This window comes from Plasmodium malariae (assembly GCF_900090045.1).
Source record: "Plasmodium malariae genome assembly, chromosome: 12".
In the NCBI taxonomy this organism is placed as follows: Eukaryota; Apicomplexa; class Aconoidasida; order Haemosporida; family Plasmodiidae; genus Plasmodium; species Plasmodium malariae.
The window spans coordinates 3,316,110-3,336,659 of NC_041786.1; the positions used below are offsets into that span (position 1 = coordinate 3,316,110).

General features: G+C 22.3%; 4 protein-coding genes across 4 annotated transcripts; 2 read left to right on the forward strand and 2 right to left on the reverse strand.

The window, feature by feature from the left end:
• Window positions 1–384: 384 nt before the first annotated feature.
• PmUG01_12080800 (conserved Plasmodium protein, unknown function) lies at window positions 385–2,214 on the forward strand (the record flags this gene model as incomplete). The annotated part of the gene is made up of 1 exon (XM_029007057.1): window positions 385–2,214. One exon carries the CDS (start codon window positions 385–387, stop codon window positions 2,212–2,214), a length of 1,830 nt encoding a protein of 609 aa, XP_028863484.1.
• Window positions 2,215–4,906: 2,692 nt separating this feature from the next.
• Window positions 4,907–5,346, reverse strand: PmUG01_12080900 (conserved Plasmodium protein, unknown function; the record flags this gene model as incomplete). Its single annotated transcript, XM_029007058.1, has 2 exons — window positions 4,907–5,071; window positions 5,185–5,346. 2 exons carry the CDS (start codon window positions 5,344–5,346, stop codon window positions 4,907–4,909), a joined length of 327 nt encoding a protein of 108 aa, XP_028863485.1.
• A 4,698-nt stretch (window positions 5,347–10,044) lies between these two features.
• On the forward strand, window positions 10,045–10,584 carry PMUG01_12081000 (early transcribed membrane protein; the record flags this gene model as incomplete). Its single annotated transcript, XM_029007059.1, has 1 exon — window positions 10,045–10,584. The coding sequence occupies one exon, from the start codon at window positions 10,045–10,047 to the stop codon at window positions 10,582–10,584; it is 540 nt and encodes a 179-aa protein (XP_028863486.1).
• A 3,434-nt stretch (window positions 10,585–14,018) lies between these two features.
• Window positions 14,019–17,276, reverse strand: PmUG01_12081100 (erythrocyte membrane protein 3, putative; the record flags this gene model as incomplete). The annotated part of the gene is made up of 2 exons (XM_029007060.1): window positions 14,019–17,033; window positions 17,178–17,276. 2 exons carry the CDS (start codon window positions 17,274–17,276, stop codon window positions 14,019–14,021), a joined length of 3,114 nt encoding a protein of 1,037 aa, XP_028863487.1.
• Window positions 17,277–20,550: the final 3,274 nt, after the last annotated feature.

A 20,550-nucleotide genomic window follows, 5' to 3' on the forward strand; every position in this document is an offset into this window, starting at 1 on the left:
TATTGAAGCCTCCAATGTGCAAAAGGAAAGTTATATATATATATATAATTATGACACATTAAAACGTTCTGTTAGAATAGTTCTACAAAAAAAAAAAAAAAAAAAAAGTACATATATATGGTGTAATTTTATTAAAGATCTTATATATTTACCATAAATTATACCCATTTTTTTAACCTATTATTTTTTTCTGGAAAATTATTGACTTTCATTTTTTATGTACTAATTATTCGCTTCCGCTTCTACTAATCTTATTTCACTGCTAAGAACTAAATATTTATTTAGATATATAACATATATAATACTTAGAAAAATTACCTAATTGTAATATTTAAGTTGTTATTAATATTAAAATATTATTTAATTTTCCTATAATTTTAAAAAATGAGATATTTATACAAGCTAACAATAGCCTTATTATGTATTTATAAATATTGCAAAATAAACAAAAGTATAAAAAAGATATTTTTAGCGGAAAAACAATTAGAACCTGAGTTAAAATCAGATGATGAGGAAAATGATTATAATGAAGAAACACTTACAAATGTTTTAAGGGTTTTGTCTATAGATGTTGAACAAGGAAAAGTGGAATATGAAGGGATGGAAAAAGATGATGAACTTAAGGAAACTGAAGCAGTGGAGGAATATACAGGAAGAGATGAAGAAGTAGAATTGGAGGAATTAGGAACATCGAAGGGATATATAGAAGGTTATGAGGATGAAGAAATGGAGAATTTGGGGGCAGTAGGTGGATACGTAGAAAGTGATACATACGTAGAATTTGAGGACTTAGAAGAAGTTGAAGAAATTGATAAAAATGATTCTGATTGTTTACCATATAGCACACGCAGAAAAATCAGAGAAAAAGAAATAGAAGTAAAAAGTAAAAGAAGACATCAGAAAAAGCTTCAAGAAAGCATAGGGAGGAAAGAAGAAATAAAAACACCTGAGAGTGAAGCTTATGGTATTACAATGATGACAAAATATTTGTCATATGTACAAGATATCAAAATAAATGATGAAGATGGAGAAGAGTTTCAACGAATAATTACAGAAAGTACCGCAATGAATTATGATTTGGACTTTACATTAATAGTTCGATATTTTAACGTAGGTATAAGTGGTGAAGAAAATATTTCTAAATTGAACAGGGAATATCCAATATACAAGGGTAAAAAAATTGATTTTGAAAATATTGATAAACCTTTTGGAGTTAGTCTGAAAAATTTAAAAAATGTGAGCAAAGAAGAATTATGTGGCACTTTATTCTTTGATGATTTCATCCATATTCCATTAAGTAATATTTTAAAAGAAGTAAAAGTGGGTAATTTAACTATTGAAAAAATTCTCTTTTTTTATAAAGTTCGAAATATTAATTTTATTGTATGCAATAGTAATATTTTGAGCTTTCTTAAATCACAATTTTCAGATTTAAATTTAGAAACGGTTGCTTCCTATAGTTATGGATTATATTCAAATAATGAAGAAAATGATATTTTCAATTTTTATGAATCAAAATTTTTTTCAATAAAAGAAAATAATAATAAACTTAAATCTATTTTAGATGATTTTAAAAAGAGTAAAGAACTTATGGAAGTTACAGAGGAACAACTAAATTGTTTAAGAAAAATTATTTTTAACTTAAATATGGACATTACATATATGAATATAATTATATTCTCTTTAAATATTAAAAAATCTCATATTGTGGATGATTTAAAACAAATTCATTCTTTGTTTCCTTTAAACAAAGAAAAATTAGAAAGGGATGAAATTATCTTTACAACTATGCATTATTCCCTAAGTTATTGTTTACACTTAATTAAACCATTATTTAGTAAATATAAGAATAATGAGATATTAAATTATGTTGAATTTTTTGGTGTTTCAAGTATCTTGAATGAAAATGTTGTTTTCATAGAATTTTTGCAGCATAACTCAGAGTTTTATAAAATATTCTGTAAACTTTATAACAGTGTTGATCAATATTTACCACGTATGAAATCGTATGATGATATAGAACCAATTTTAAATTTTATACTTATAAGACTTCACATTATTACTGTTATCTTTAATATGGTTAAACTCCTTTTAAATAGAGATCTATGCCATGGAATTTTAGGTAATTACGAAGAAGTCCAATTACCTATATATAAGGGTATATTACTAGACTCTGAAAATATATTAAAGACTGCCGAAGAAATGCTTGAATAAAAGTACTATACAGACATATTTCAGGATTTATACAAAAAATAAGAATAGAAGAAGTATATACTGTGTATATCATTTATATTATGTTTATTTTAAATTATGTTTTGTAATTTTTTTTAATCGCAATCCGTAGAAATATAATGAAATTATTTTTTATCTTTTTTTATATTTGTAAAGACAATTAAAGTAACATTTTTTTATTTTTTCCCTTTTTTATAATTTGTTCCTTTACCGATTTCTTAGCTTTTTAAAAATTTTCCCTGTTAGAATTTTCCGTCTTTAATTGTATAATTTAAATTTTACATCTTTTGTTGGATCTTTAAGTAGTTCACAAATATATCATAATATAACAATAAGCATTTATATAATTCTTTTAAGGAATAAAATACATGTGATAAGAGTATTCTGTTATAGTTAGAATAAAATGTAATATAATAAAAAGTTATTTAAAAGTTTTTTCCAAGAATGTCATTTCGAATGTGGGGAATGTATGTTTTCTGTATTTAGTATTTATAAAGTTTTATTTTTATATATTTTTGTGAGTATTTTAGAAGTAATACTTTATTTTTACGTGTATAATAAAGATGATATATTAATTCACATATGTATGTGATTTAATTAATCATAATATATGAATACCTTCATTGAAAAAGTAACATTTTACAAACAGAAGTTCAAACTAAAATTTATTTTTTACCTATATTTATGAAATCTAAATAGTGCATTAATACAATGTAACATTATTATATAGTATGATAAATAAAATTCTGTAGTTTCTATTATTAAAAAATATATATATATATATATATAAATTTTAGAGGTACGTTAATGAGCTATACTGTCTACATTTTTATTGTATATATTCCGCAGGTTTAAGAAGCTACAAAAAAATAAAAGAAAAATTGTAATATTGAGTAAATTTTTTAAGGTTAACGTAAATTGTATGATTATTGTGTTATCATAGTCCCGTTTATGCACATGTAAACATATATATATATATATAAAGCAAACGATATATCATGAAAAAAAAAATTTGGATGTAAACATTTTAAAGATTGCGATAAAAATTTATATTTATTTTTTATATATATTTTTAAAAAACATATAAAAAAAATATTTTTAACAATTTTTTTACTTATTATAAAGCAAAATGATGATTTTTTAAAGCAAATTTTTAAGTAGACTTAGAAAAGAACTACAAAAGATTTTATGAGCAACGAAGACCGTTTCATTAAAAAATTTAAAATACGCAAGATAAATAGTGTATAAGGTGAGTGAAATAAATTGTTTAACCAATGAAAACCTTCAAAAAAATTGAGGGTAAAAATTTTCACTATGTTTGTAATAAAAATATATAAATGAAAAAAGAATGGAAACATTTTTATTCGGTAGAGAAATAAATAAAAAAGGATATAATAAAAGCGGAAAATGAAATAACATATTATGAAGGATTTCAAAAATAACATAAATTGAAAGAAATAAACATACACTCCTTTGTTATGCTTATCTTTACACATAAGAGCAAGGCGATAATGCAATTCTTAAAAAGAATTTTTCTCATGAATATGGTGATATATTTAATACATTCACGAAAATTAATATTATTTTAACTACAGAAGAATGAATAATAAAAACTGGACGTTATTATGTGAAATATATAACGTGAACTGTTTCCTTTTTAAGGGTTAAAATTATACTAGTGTTGTATTAAAATATTTAATATCAGAGGGGCAGGTATAACATTTTTGAAACATTAAAAATTTTTGAATAGCTCTTTTTTCATTTAAGTAAAATTAATGGAAAACATTATGTATGGGTAAAAATTTTGACTTCAACATTTCGATAATTTTATATATAACAAAATTACAGTTAATGTAAGAAAAGTCATAAAAAAATATAAGTTAATTGGAAACTGGAAAATTTCATGGTGTAAGTTATATAATGTTTTGTTAAATGAATGAATTTTAAAATAAAGTTTTTAAAAAAAGCAGCTTTGTTATAAGAAATAACGTTCCCGGAAAATAAAAAAATAAGCAAATTATTTAGAAGTTTTCTTGCAAATGTAATGGAATTATAACTGAACACCTGGGATACACAATAATTAAAGAATTAGTGTTTACAAGTTCAAATATTTATTAATAATATTAAGCTTGTTTCATATAAAAAAGGGGGAAATGTAAAGGATTTATGTAAACGAAATTGTTAAAAATATTTTTTGAAAAAAATTAAGAATATATCATAAAATTTAAACCATTTAAATGAATATCACAAAACAAGGATTCGTTTTTTCTAACATTAAATATTAAATTATGTAAAATATAAAAAGGCGTCAATATTTTACCTTGCATTCCGAATATTTTTCATGAATATATTGTTTATGTGTTAATAATTTAAAAAAATGTATAACAATAATTACACTTATGGAATATAATAAGCATGTTAATTGACTTGGGGTAAGATTTATAATTTATTCGCAACTTTTTCAATTAGGATATAATCATTAACACTGAGAACTGTACACAAGTTTTACAAATAAGTTTATTTTAATGGATAATTAAATAAACAAAATAGCAACAATCACTTTTATATATTACCATTTGAAAGGGTTTGCGTAAAAACTGATACTCGTGGGTTAATATATATTTCATCAAATTAAACAGCCTTATCTTCACCATTTACGGATAGGAGACCCTCATTAATAACTATCTTCATTTTCCTCTGCATTTTCTTCTTGACATTTTACTGGTACTTTTTCTAATTCCTCATCATTGTTCTGTGAGGGTCCATTATATTCTTCATCTTTCTGTAATATAGAATTCTCTTCTTTTTTTTTTGATTCTTCTTCTTGTTTAACAGGAAGCTAAAATAAAAATAAAAATATACACATATTTTTTTTTAATTAATAAGTTATTTAGAGAAATTAAAATATCAAAATATTATTTAATTCTATGTATGGAAAATCTTATATCTTACCACAACAGAGATCATTAAACCTATGTAAATAACCAGAAGAGTTGTTGCCAGGACAAATAAAAGCTTAGAGTTTGCTTGTGCATTTTCAGTTGATACTAAATTATTTATTTGATTAGTAAATTCGGGTAAAGTGTTAGATTGCAAAGAATTAGGGTCAGACATTTTGTATATGTATACTTTTTATAAAACCCTCCAAAAAAATATATTAATAATTTTAGTAAGGTATTATTATTTTTATTACGTTAATTATATAAAAATTGTTGATAGTATGTAGATATATATATATATATTATTTGTGCAGTTTTTAGTTAAATATTTTGTTTCATAGGAGGAAAAAAACGTGTACTAAAAAGATTGTAATAACAGTTTTAGCTTAGTATTATAGAAGAAATATTTTTATCAGAAATTAAATTCAAATTTGTTTTGCGTAATGAACACAATTAACTGTTTTTTTAGAATTTTTGAGAATAAATGGTAAAATGGGTATTTAGAAAGAACAGTTTAAGATATATATAACAAATACTTTTTATATATTATATATATATAGTACTTAGGTGAAACGTGGTCCTGTGCTATTAAAATGGTATTAATTAAATTTTTTTCTATTAAAAGATTATTTTTATTTTTTTTTTTGTTTTATGATTATTCAGAGTATAAAGTTATCAAATGCTAAAACATATTACAACTGCTTAATATTAAAAAAATTAAATTTAGATATAATTATTTTTACTTGTAAGTTAAAATCATCTAAAATCATATATTAAAATGCTGACATAGATATATTATACGTAATATTTTATAACAAATAATTATTACATAAATTTTGAAGTTTTGTTATTGGTATTTTTTGCTTTCTTTATTTATGGTAAATATAAAGTTTTATTATTAATAAAATTTTTTTTAAAACAAAAATATGTATATATGCTGTAACAGCAAATAGATATTCTTAATTTATAATTTCAATTATAATCCTTGAAAACGGTGTGAGTTTTGGCAGTGTTTTTATTATCATATTGTTTCAAAAGTAAAATTTAGAATAAAAGAAATACTTAATAGAAGCATTAATTCTGAAGGTAGTAATAATAATAATTATTGTAATATTAAAAAAAATAAAAAATTTGATGCATGTATAAAAGACATGTTTAATTATAAATTAAGCGTTATTCACGCACAGCTATTTCTTCTTTTTTTTGTTTTAATTTCGATGAATCTTACTATGCTAAAAAAGCTAAAAGGCAAAAATATAATATCAGAATATTTAAATAAATAAATATATACATACATATATATATATATATATATATATATATATATAATGTGTGAATTGAACAATAGCAATTTTTGTTTGAGTACTGATGAAAAAAAAAAAAAAAATAGAATATTAAAAAAATAATTTTATCTTTAGCGAAGTGTGAAGGGAATCAAAACCAAACAATTATTAAAAATTACAAAAAAAAAAATAATAAATTTAAAGTTCAAATATATAATATGCATAAAAGAAAATTAATAAAAGAAATGTACATTTTTTTATGATAAGATGTTTTTATAATGTTATTTCATTTTCCACTGTAGTAATGGCTAGTATCAGTACTGTTTTGTTCTCATTTAACAAAATAGTGCTATTCTTTAAGTGTCATATGAATACACACAAATGCAACTTTTATAATTGTTCTAAGGTGCTATTAATGAAAACAAAAATTATTTAAAAGATGAAATATGACACATTGGTTAAGTAGTTAAATTAATTCGCATACGAAGTTATGAAATATAAATATTTAATAAAATATTTTATCGATTTTATAATAAAAATTATTAATAATTTACGTGTATAAAAATAAAAATATATTTGATGAATAAAAATATATATACTTGATTATTCACAGCGTTCGCATAGACTTTTGCTTAGTATATAAATCATATATAGTAAATTTAATCTTTATGAATCATTTATATATGATTATAGAAAAGACTTTTAAAAGATAAATGATTAAGTTTTATACAGATATTTAAATTAACATGTAACCCTTTTGTGATATTTAAGAAATATTAATAATTTTCATATTAATCTATGTTTCTGTGGTAGTATATATACTTCTATACATATATATATAGGTATACACAGTTTTGGCATGTTTGATAATATGACAATAAGTAAATAAATGTTAATATCTTTATTGATTATTATTTATTTAATTTGTACTCTACATTTACTACATATATAAATTTTTGCTTTTTATAATATGTTTTTGTTTTATCGGATTGTATAATTATTAGAATATTAATAACATGTCATATGAAATTCTTAAGAGTGAAAAAATTGAAATCTACACGGTTCAATAAATATGTTGGGTGCTAAATAAAAGCATATATGTTAGATTTCATACCTTTATTAGCATCACAAGCAACTATAAAGATTAATCATGTAAAATAATAGAGTTTTCAATATGTTAAATATAATGTTATATATTTGAAAGAATAAGAACTATTATAGTTAATAATGCTTTGTACTTTTATTTTTAAAATTATAAACATCATTTTACAGTGTGTATCCGCTTTAAAAATCATGTGTAAATAATAATATTTACTCTATGTATTATATTTCCATTTGTGAAGAAAAAAATATATTCTATCCAAAATTTAAGAAAAAATAAGCTTATTTGTTCTTATTTTTCGTGATTGGATGAAAAATTTTATATATGAATAAAAATATATACTCTACAAAAGTTTTTTTTTAAAGCCTTATTAATTTTGTTAATCTTTGATAGTTGGACAGTTCGAGGTATTAGTAGATTCACAGTTCCTTGTTTTGGTATCTTAGAACATGTACCTGATATGGGTTATTATGGTGTTTTTGCATCCCCATATATATGTGAGTATATACTTAAACATGTGCACTTACATATATCTGATTTTCGAGGTAAGTATTTATTCAAATATATTAGCTTTTCATGCTTTAATAAAGAACTTTATTAAGGAACAAAACATCATAATAGTGTGTTTTGGATGTGTTTTCATAAAAGGTTTATTTGACATTATATAAGATGTTTAACAAGGAAAGAATAATCCTTAAAAATTGGATGAATATTCATATTTATAAATAAAAATGTTATGAAATTTTACAAGAATGGCAAAAAGTAAATTTGTAGATAATGTATACGAGCTGCTAGTTTGTGTCATAAATTAGAAACCAAACACGTATGTATGTATATAAAAGTAGGTATATATTTATATATATATGCTTTTTTTTTAAACTTTTTCCTTTTATTAAGTTAAAAGTTTTATAAAGTTGAGATACAAGTTCATTCATTATGGTTATGTCATAAAAATTGGCGTATTTTTGTAATAGAGTGAAATTATTGAAGACATGAAATTATTTTCTTTAGCTCGCCGTAAATTTTATTTTTTTTATTAAAGAATATTGAATTGTTATTTGTGAACCCATTAATATTTATTAAATTATAGTAAGTTCAAGAATAAAAAAAATTTTAAATGATGGAAAAAACAGAAAAAAAAGCATGAATTCCTATTTATACAAGCAAAATTGAATAATATTACTGAATATTCCATAAACAAAAGCGAATTTTTTTCTTAATTTTGTTATCTGATTTCTGGAATTATATAAAATACGTTTGAAGACATATTTTTGAAGAATTGCTTTTTAAGTTGCTATAAATACAACAAATAAAGGGTAAAGTTGCATATAAGTTAAAAACTGCAAATTTTCACATCTAGTGTTGCGTTGTTATAAGGTATGTATGTCAAAATATGTACATCTCTGATTATTAAATGAAGAAAAAAATTTTATAAAAACATCTGTTACAAAAGGTTATATCAGGATCCAGCGTCTAATAAAGCAAAAGAAAAAGTTATAATTAAGTATTTTTCCCTTTCTAATTTTTACTTTTGTGATGAAATTTACTAAACAATACAATTTGTTCCAACAATACGTCAAGAATAAAATATAAATAAGACATTTTTTCCCTTAAATATTCATTTGTTCTCTATAAATAGTGAAATGTAAAAAATCTTCTTTTTATGCATGTAATATTATTTTCTTATTTTTTAATTTTATGATTCGTTTTATAAATTTATTACATATTATTCTGTTGAATTAATATTTTATTCTTTCAAAAGGAAGCCTAGAAATGGTTGTACATATATACATATGTATTGTGTATATTTTTGTTTTTTTTTGTTTTACGTTGATTATTATAATTAATTTTTTTATATATATTTTTTATTTTTTTTTGCGTAAAAATTGTTTTTTATTCATCTTTGCAATCTCTTATTTTTGCATGTAAAAAAAAAATTTTTTTTTAGACCACTTAAATTAGTTTTTATCTGAGTAAAATGTAAGTATTTGAGAGAGGTCTCCATTCGCCATATAATGATAGACACATAAACAAAGTTTTATGCGTATGAGTTTCTATGCATTTTATTAGTAAATTCAGTAGTAGCAATGCATAAAAATTAGAATTATAGCATTAAACATGTTAGAATGCGCGTTTATTATATAAATGCATATAAAATACATTTGAGACTCATTATAAAAGATTAAGGGTATTTTTCTTTACTAGAAAAATATGCATGTAAAATATGAAAATTATTAAATTGAATGAAATAAAATAATAATAATAAAAAAAAAAAAAAAAATGGAAAAATGTTTACTACAAAATACCAAATGGAATAGAAATAACGAATTTATTTTTTAATATTTGAACCTTATAAAAATTATACAGATGTTTCCCCAGGCAGGAAATTTTTTTTTTTTTTTTATATATATAATAAATACCCGGGGTTGTATATATGGGTTTTTTATTTTGCACATTAGACCATTATTGCATAAAATTTTTATTGTAAATGAGAGTAACAAAAGTATTTTATTTTATCCATTTTTTACTTGTTCTTATTTTATTAGAATCATATTTATGCCATGAGAGAAGAAATAAAAGTAATTTAATATTCAAAAATTCCCCTTTTAAAAATTTAAATGAAAAGAGGGAAAAAAAGGAAATTTATGGAATTGTAGGTATAGTGGCAGCAACACTTGGAATAACCTTAAGTGCACTTGGATATAATTATTTTAGAAGAAAAAAAAAATCTCTATGGCAAGATTTAGGTGATGAGACAGATACTATATTGAATAATACAATTAAATGTGGTATATATGAAGCAAAGAAGAAGATTTATAAAGAAATATGTAATGTGAAGAAATTATCTCCATCCTTGGATGAAGTAAGAGCATTTGTAGAAGAACAATTTAGATGCAAAAATTTAGACATTAATAATTATGATCAAAGACAACTAGATGATTTATGTACTTTTGCATTATACAACATTCGACAATCTGTGATAAACTTACGAAAAAACCTAATGGTATATTCACAAAAAATGGACTAACCTCCGGAACGTTAATTAAAATTACCCATGGACGTACGAAAATGACGTAAAAACAGTATGGAACATATTTTTAAAATATTAAAAAATTAATTTTTGCTTTATGTATAATAATTATTTCCATAATATTTTTTGTTTTTTTTTCATTTGAGTTGAGAGTAGTAATAATATATATTATTTATTATTTATTTTTACTTAAAATTATTAAATTAAAATTGTGCATACTATTACACAATAATTTAAAATGAAAATATAATTATTACTGTGTTACATTAACTTAATGGATCATTGTTGTACAAGTTAATTCTTCTATTTTTATTTAATTTTAATATTTTAAATTGTTTTTTTATAATCATTAATGTAAATGTAATTATTATTTGTTCTTAATTTTCATATTATTTTTGTGAATTTATTTTCCCAAGAGATTTTTTCTTAAACTTAAAAAAAAAAAAAAGAAGAAATAAATAGAAAGTAATAAAGCAAACAGTTACAATAAAAAGTAAATTGAATTATATATGTTCGGAAATTGTGCAACTTTACATATATGATAATAATTTTGTTAGAAAATTATAATCTTGTGGTAATAAAACATTATATAAATATTATATATTTATATATGTATTTTATATATTGGTAACCCTTAGTATTTGCTCATTTTTACTGGTATCTCTTTTTCATATGGTTAATATATTTGATTGTATATTTGTTCAATTTTAGTATATTTCTTTATATACCCTCAAACACCTGTGAACAACACGATTATAAATATACAAAACCTTGAATTTGTACAACTTATGGCAAAAGGATGCTTCTTCGGGAATTTCCTATTAATGATTGAGTAGTATTTATTTTATAGTATAATTGTCTTATTTATTTATCGTGAAATTTCCATATATCATTTGTGTTACTATTACCATCAGCAAATATTTTATCTTTTTCCCTATAATACTTATATGTTATCTATTATTTTTCTACGAATTATTCTTGTCGTCATATTATAATCATTATTACACTTATAAAGAAGTTTTTCTTTTTTAACATGTATATAATAATATGTTTTGTATTTCTTCCTAAATGTTTTTTTATCCAAGTATATATTTTCCACATTTTTTTTGTACTATGGAAAATATTGCTGTAATATTATTAAAAATAAAAAGAGATAACGTAACATTTGTTTAATAATTTTTAAGTTATATAAAGAGAGAACTAGCATTCTCGAAATAATTTATACATATTGGCAACAACATATATGATGTGTCTAAAATTTAAATAAATAATTTCTTATATTTGTTGTAATGGATAAATGGAAGTAAATACTGAGTGAAGAAATATATTGATAAAAAAGGGGGGGGAAAAAAAAAGAGCACTGGAAAGAATAAATAATCTCTAAGGAAATGTTGTTATTTATTATAATAAAAGTATTAATGGTGTGTTCTTTACATTTATACCAATCTACACACACATACATGTGGATAGGTTAATAGGGGCTTTGCCGAACTTTGGAATACATGAAGTAAATAAAAACAAGTTATAAATTCCAAGAATGAATTATAGTTGGAACTTTTTTGGATTCCTTGTTTAAATTTTTTAAATTAACAAGAATTATATATCCAGAATAGTTATGGTTTTATAAAAGCCTAGAATATTTCTACAATTAAAAAATTTTATTAATGAGGGAATTATCTTATATAGATATATAAAATCGAATAATTAAACACAAGATGTACTGAAACGATGTAATTGATGTATATTTTGGTAATATATAATAATTTTTTTAAAGATAATTTTAAGTTCTTAATGACAATTTAATTTTTTCATAAAATCGTAACTTTTTTTGACCTTCCTATATAGAGTAAAATAAGAACTGTGTATTTTTACATAGGTTTCCATTATTAAAATGTAATTGATTTTGGAGCACAGTAAAACATTTTTATAGCGATATAAAAAAAAAAAAATATTTAACTCAGTTTGTATAAACATTTTCATTTATATATTTATTTGTCATATTTAAGAATGTTAACATTGTACATGAAGCATTAATAAATAAAATAGCCATCAATAAGTTTTATTTATTCTGCTGATAATAAAACTTCATTAAAAGAAATAATTATGTGCTATTTCCAACACAATTAAAAATTTGATATCCTTTTTACACTGTTATAATTTCTTTCGATTTAATGAAGGATATATAATTAAAATATATTTTGCCGTAATGTTTTTTTGATAATATATTTTTTAATAAAATTCTAATAACGTTTAATGAAACTTAACAACAGATGTTTATAAATATATAAAAAAATATAAATGAAAAAAAAAAATTCCTTTGTTCTTACTAATATATTATGGATCATATATAAAATTGAGAAAAAAACAAATAGCAGAAAGTGCTTAACTAAAAATTAACGGAAGAATTTGTAATAATGTAATATAATTGAAGACCATATTTTTTTATCTTTAAAATTATATCTTTGGTTATGAATTTCATTGTAATCTTATTAACATCTTTTCACAGATTAACACTGTAAGTATAATTTTACAAACAAAAACGAATATGTTAATTAAAATTGAGTTCTCTAAATATTTGGATATACAGTTAAATGTAATTTAAACAAATTAGTACAAATATATAGATATAAAACAAAAAAAAATATTTAAACGTATTAATATATATATAAATTTGTCATAAAAGGTTAATATATATAAAAATATATTTTATCTACAAAAAAAAAAAAAAAAAAAAAAAAAAAAGTGCTAAGTTTTCTGAATAAAAAGACAAATTATATATATATATATATTTATTTATTTATAAGATAATAATATATTATTTTTTAATTAGTGTTACATTTAATTAAATGATTCATAATGACAAATTGCTAACTCGTTAAATAAAACAAAATACACAACGTTATCAGAAAAAAAGCATAGCATTTTTTTTTTTTTTTTTTTTGCTTAAAACAAATATTTTATTATTAACAAAACATATAATAATTTATTATAATTAATTATTATATTTTGTTCATATGCCTAACAAAAAATGAGACGTGAGTTACGCAGATTTTACAACAGAAACAATAAAATTATAAGAAAAAATAATAATGCAGCAAGAGCAATTAAGATCAGGAACAATATTTCAAATTTTCTAGGTAAATGCTACAAACTTTGATTTACTATTTTGTTTATTCCTGTTATATTCTTCACGTTTTTTCAGTTTTTTTGTATAATTTTCTTGATGTTAGTTTATATTTTATATATTCTACACGATTCGGTTAATTACATATATGGTTCTATATACATTCATTATTAACTAATTAATTTTTTAACAATACGATTACTATATGCTCGTAAAATAAAAACAAAAACAAGAACATTTTCTCCTGTATTGCATTGATTCTTCTTCTTTTGTTCATTCACTACTTTTACCTGTTTTCGTATTCTTCTTATTTTTTTTTTTTAAAACTGAAAATTTTTTTTTTTTTTTTTTTTTTTTCAACATAAGGCATAGCGTTATATGTGTTGTCACCTGAACCAACAGGAGGTTCATCTAATGATCTATAGGTTTCTGACACTTTATTTGATACAGGTGCTTCTGGTTTATCATGATTTGTCTTATCACTTATTGGTACACGATGTAATGATTCCTCAATTTCTAATAATTTTTCATTTTTAACTGGAAGCTTTTCTCTAAATCCGTAAGTTGATTTTTCAAAAGATTCATCAAATTCCTTCTTTCCTTCTTTCATATCTGCTTTTAATTTATAATGTTTAGTATCATGTGCTTCTACATATTCTTGTAATTCACCAAAATCGTTTTCCTTGTAAGAACAAAATACTGTATGTATTAATCTTTCATATTCATCTAAATCATCCGAGATGTTTCCCATTAAACCAAATTTACTAAATGATACTTTTTTATTGTTTTTATTTAAATCAGTATTTTCATTTAGTCCTGTTAAACTATTTAATGATCCTATTGTCAAAGTGCTTTGTGCTCCTTCTGATATTGTGCTTAAATTTCCTAGTGACGCATGAATATTTGGTTTTTCTTTGGCTTCATTTTCATTTGATTCTGTATCTGTATTACCTTTTAATCCGTAGTTTCTTGATTCATCTTTTGTTTCATATTCTTTTAACGTATTAGGGGGTGCATGTTCTAATTGATATTCTTTTGATATGTTACTTGCATTATATTTTTTTTGTTCGGGTTTTTGGTTTTGCAACTGATAATCTTTTGATATGTTTCTTTTATTATATTCTCTTAGGTCAGGGGCTTGGTTTGCCATGTGATTTGATTTTTTTGCATAGTCTTCCATTTCTTGTATATCACGAGTTAACTTATCATTTATTCCATAAATTATTTTATCCTCATTTACATCATTTGCTTTTTTCAATCGGAAAATTTTAGTTTTGTATTTTTTGTTACCATCTGTCCATTTACGATATTGAACCTCGTATTCTTGGTCATCATCAAGGATTACAGCTTTTTTTGTTTGTAAAACTTTTTGATTACCTACTAATCCACTAGGAACTTCATTTTCAATATGATTATCTTTTGATTTTTCTGTATTTCCTTTTTCTTTTAATTCACTTCTAGGAGTATTTTTTAAGGTAAAATCCTTTGATTTATCACTTTTTTTATTCCCCAGTTTTCCATTAGAAGGCTTGTTATAAAATGGATAATCTTTTGATTCGTCATTATTTTTATTTCCTAATTGTCCACTAGGGACACTATGTTTGAATGGATAATTTCTTGGTCTATCTCTTTTTTTATTAGATGTTCCTTTTTCATCCATGGTTTCCTCTGTTTTATTATCTGCTGATTTATCTTTTTTAAAATGAGCTCTAAACCAATTAGGAATAGCTTCCTTTAACTTATTATAAGTTGATTTATTTTTTTTTATATCATCTTGTAATTCTTCACTTGGTGTTTCCTCTGATGTATCATCTTTTTTTCTATCTTCTGTTTTGTCATTTTTTAAGTCACTTGGGGTTGTTTTCTCTGAATAACTACTTGTTAAATAGTCTTCTACTTTGTCAGCTTTTACGTCATCTGAGATAGTTTCTTCCTTTGGAATTCTTACTTCGGCTTCTGATTTATCAGGTTTCACGTCATCTAAGGTAGTTTCCTTTAATAAACTGCTTGTTGGTTGGTCTTCTACTTTATCAGCTTTTACGTCATCTGAGATAGTTTCCTTTAATAAACTACTTGTTGGTTGGTCTTCTACTTTATCAGCTTTTACGTCATCTGAGATAGTTTCTTCCTTTGGAATTATTACTTCGGCTTCTGATTTATCAGGTTTCACGTCATCTAAGGTAGTTTCCTTTAATAAACTGCTTGTTGGTTGGTCTTCTACTTTATCAGCTTTTACGTCATCTGAGATAGTTTCTTCCTTTGGAATTATTACTTCGGCTTCTGATTTATCAGGTTTCACGTTATCTAAGATAGTTTCTTCCTTTGGAATTCTTACTTCGGCTTCTGATTTATCAGGTTTCACGTCATCTAAGGTAGTTTCCTTTAATAAACTGCTTGTTGGTTGGTCTTCTACTTTATCAGATTTTACGTCATCTGAGATAGTTTCCTTTAATAAACTGCTTGTTGGTTGGTCTTCTACTTTATCAGATTTTACGTCATCTGAGATAGTTTCCTTTAATAAACTGCTTGTTGGTTGGTCTTCTGCTTTATCAGCTTTTATGTCATCTGAGATAGTTTCCTTTAATAAACTACTTGTTGGTTGGTCTTCTACTTTATCAGCTTTTACGTCATCTGAGGTAGTTTCTTCCTTTGGAGTTCTTACTTGACCTTTTATTTTGTCAGCTTTTAAGTTATCTAGGGTATTTTCCTTTAATAAAGTACTTGTTGGTTGGTCTTCTGTTTTATCAGGTCTCTTGTCATCTAGGGTAGTTTCCTCTAATAAAGTACCTGTCGGTTGGTGTTCTACTCTATCAGATTTTACGTTATATGGGGTAGTTTCTATCTTTGGACTTTTTACTTGGTCTTTTACTTTATCTGATTTTACGTTATCTGTAGATTTCTCTTTTTTTGCAGCTCTTATCTGCTCTTTTACTTTTTCTGATTTTACATCATCTGGGGATGGTTCCGTTTTAGCAACTCTTACTTGATCTTTTACCTTGTCATTTTTTAGTTTACCTGAGATAGTTAGCTTAAATGCTCTACCTGCTACACGATCTTTCACCTTATCAATTTTAAATCCTGTAGGTAACCTTTCTCTTACTGAACCAGATATTACTTTTTCTGTTATTGGATCTATTATTTCACTAGGATAAACATTTTCGTTCATTTTAAAACTTGTGGGCCCTTCTGATTCAAAATTATTTTTTAATGAAGAATTCTTTAAAACGTACGTCACTCCATTTTCCGTCAAACATCTAACATTTCTTAAAGCTAACAGCTCTCCCAAATTTTGTGACTTGGCGTGGTGTTTACCACATTTTATCTAACAAATTCGTAAAAATTGTAAAATTTTTGGTGAACCATTTATTTTTATATTAGAAAAAATGATAATGAAAAATATCATATGGAAAAAATAAATATATAGTAAAAAATTTCACTAACGCTGTTGTTTTATTGTATATATTACATCATTAGAAGAAATTAGTATCCAGGTAATTAGAGAAAACAAAAATATTCTTACATAAAAGGAGAAAATGTTTTCTTTTTTTCTTTTGTGGCACTTCATTTAAGTATCCATATATCCTGAAATAATATTTCTAATTTACATTTTAATGGAATTCATGAAATAAATTTATATTTTTCATGCTACTGAAATTCCAGAATCTAATATTCATATTAAAAAAGACTGCAATATTATCTATATATATATAGAGTACAATGAACCATATAAATGTACATACAAAAAAAAAAAAAAGTCTATTTCATTATATAATTCTAAAAACATAAAAATAATATAATATTTTCTAATAATCTAATAGATATAACTATTAAAACTATTTTTATAAAAGAAATTTATTTCTAAAATTTTACAATTTTTCTTTAATAAATAGCTTTTCTAACAAATTTTCTGAAAATTAAGAGAACTTAAAAAAAATTACAAAAAAAAAAAATTAAGAGAATAAAAACTATCTAAAAAAAAAAAAAATAAAATAAGAAAATTGTTTAAAATATTATTTAAATTAAAAATTATCTTATGGGCTACCAACATAATATTTATTCTATACTAATTTATTTGTAAATATGAATTTTGATAATGCGATAAAAAAAAAATATAAAATTAAATATATACAAAAAAAAAAAAAAAAAAAAAAAAATTACAAGCTACTTATAAAATCAGGTTATTAAAAAACATATTTTTTAATGATATATTATATTTCGTATTATTATACTTTTTTTTTTTTTAATTTTATATTCATATTTTTAAAACAGTTTTAATCTTGTATAAAAAAAAAAAACAAAAGCCGTACAACGGGATAAAATATTGACAAGCCAAAAGAACGCCTTTTTACATTAAAATTTTTTTTTTCATTATAAAGGCCAACAATGTATTAAAAATTTACGATTTTAGGGGGAAAATGTTTGCTTAAAAAGAGTATATACACAAAGGATGAAAACGAAAAACAAAAAAATAAAAAAAAAGGAATATTATAGAACAATTAGATTAAATTTTTTTAACAAGTATGATTTACGTATTTTATATCATTGATCTGCAATATGTTTTGACATATAGTTTATAATCTATGAAATAAACAGTTATAAATATAAACAAAGCTTGTATTAATACATATTATACTTTAAAAACTATATACTTTAGGTCAAATAATTAAGAGTAAATAAAAAAAAAAAACAAAATATTGTATTTAGTTTACTTTTTTATATATTTCTCCTAATAAAGGTTAATATTATTAGTAAGAAAAAATAGTTTATATTATTATATTTTTGAAATCCTATTTTTTCTGAAAATTAATTTATAAAATAAATAAAAGGACAAGTTCATAATATAATCTCTAATACTATTAAAATAATATGTGTTTTTATTTATTTTTTTTAATGGAATTAATTACCATTTTAAAAACTTCAGTCGAATTATAAAAAAATAAAATAAAAGGATTAAAGTTGAACTTCATATCTGTTTAGTTGTTTTTCCTTTTTTTTTAAAGATATAAAAAGGTGTTGTGTAGATTATTTGAAAAATTATACTTAGTAGTATTTTATACTTTTACTATCAGTTATTTTATGGTAAGAATTTATCATATATATATATATATACCTATGTACTTATAATTTGTGAAAAATATGAATTTTAGTAGGCATTTTAAGCAGTATGATAATATATGCATATACTTGAATCGATAATAATTTAACATTTTAAATTATATTACTCTTGTTTTTCGGTTTAACATATATGTTAATAGATTTTTCTTCTTCCTTGTTTTTGATAAAGAGATATTGATACTGAATTAATTCACAACTTGATTGTGTGGATAACCTTTTATATTAAAAATATAGGAGAATAATAATTGTGTTTAGGTAATATTTATAATTTTGGAAGCAAAAATGTTGTAAATACTATAAGTCTTACAGTCCACACATGTTTGTTAAGGGTTGTTTAAAGTTTTATATTCATTCATAACTTTTATTTTTATTTCCATTTAATTTTGGATGTTTAAAATGAACCGAATATGTCCTTTTTGTTCTTTAATTTATTAATTTTAGAATGATACAGTTATTTCAGGGGTGGACTTAATAGTTTACAATAGAATTATCAATAAAGTATTATACCTTTTTTTTTCGTTAATAATTTTTTAGAGTTATTTTTATACGAAATTTCATTTTTGTCCTGTTAATTGTTAAATCTTTTTTTCTATAAAAGTGGTGAAAAAATTAATATATCTCTTTTTAATTATATTATTATAAACTATAAATTATAATAACCTCTAAATTGTTATTTGGTGCGTATCATACATTTTATAAACTTTGGTGGATTTATTTATTAATATATTACACAAAATTTCCATTTACTTCATTAGGTAATTGTCATAGAAATTAACTAGTTGATGCTTCGCGGTTGTAAACAAATATATATATATATATATATATATAATGACATTTTTTGAAATAATATATTTGAACTCGAACTTCGTTATTATTCGAATCATGCTTGTTTTATATATGAGCATATATTGTGTAGAAACATTTTTTAGATACACGAATTTGTGCGTAATATATTAAAATTTTCTTTTTTTTCATATTCTTTATGGAAAAAAAGAAAAAATAAATACATAGATGTATCATTACTTATGTCAAAAAACGAAATTGAATAAAACATGTAATTGTAAAAAGATCTATGAGCTGAAAAGTAACAAGATTCTGTTATATGATAGTACGATATACATGAAATAAAAAATTAAAAACAATTCTGTTATATTTGAAAACAAAATATATATGATAAAAATTTGACTTTTAAGTAGATTTATTCCCTCTATACCCATATAACATTATGATAATATGAATTTAGAATATGAATTCTCTGATATACTAAGGAATAATAAAAATAAAAGAAAACAATGTATTTTCTATTAAAAATAAAGTTTTCTTTATTTTTAATTGCAGTGGCGTTAATTTTAAATATTATTTTATCACTACCATTCACATGATACATGCATCTATGTATTATATTATAAATTTAGTTGTATCCCTTTTTATAATTAAGGTGAAAAACCATCTTATTAATTTTGTATGTTTAATTAATTTAAAATTAAAACAAATGAATGTTGTAATTTGTCTAACACATAAAAAGTTCTAATTCATTAGAGGTAGTTAAGAAGCAATAACAAAAATTCACAATTTTGATTTACTTGTTAACTATGATTACATGGTAACATAAAATTATTATATATGTATAAATGAAAAAAATTTATATAATTCATAAAAAAAATAGTTTTTTTTTCTTAGATTAGAAGTTTTTCTATAATAAAAACAATGCAATATAGCACAAA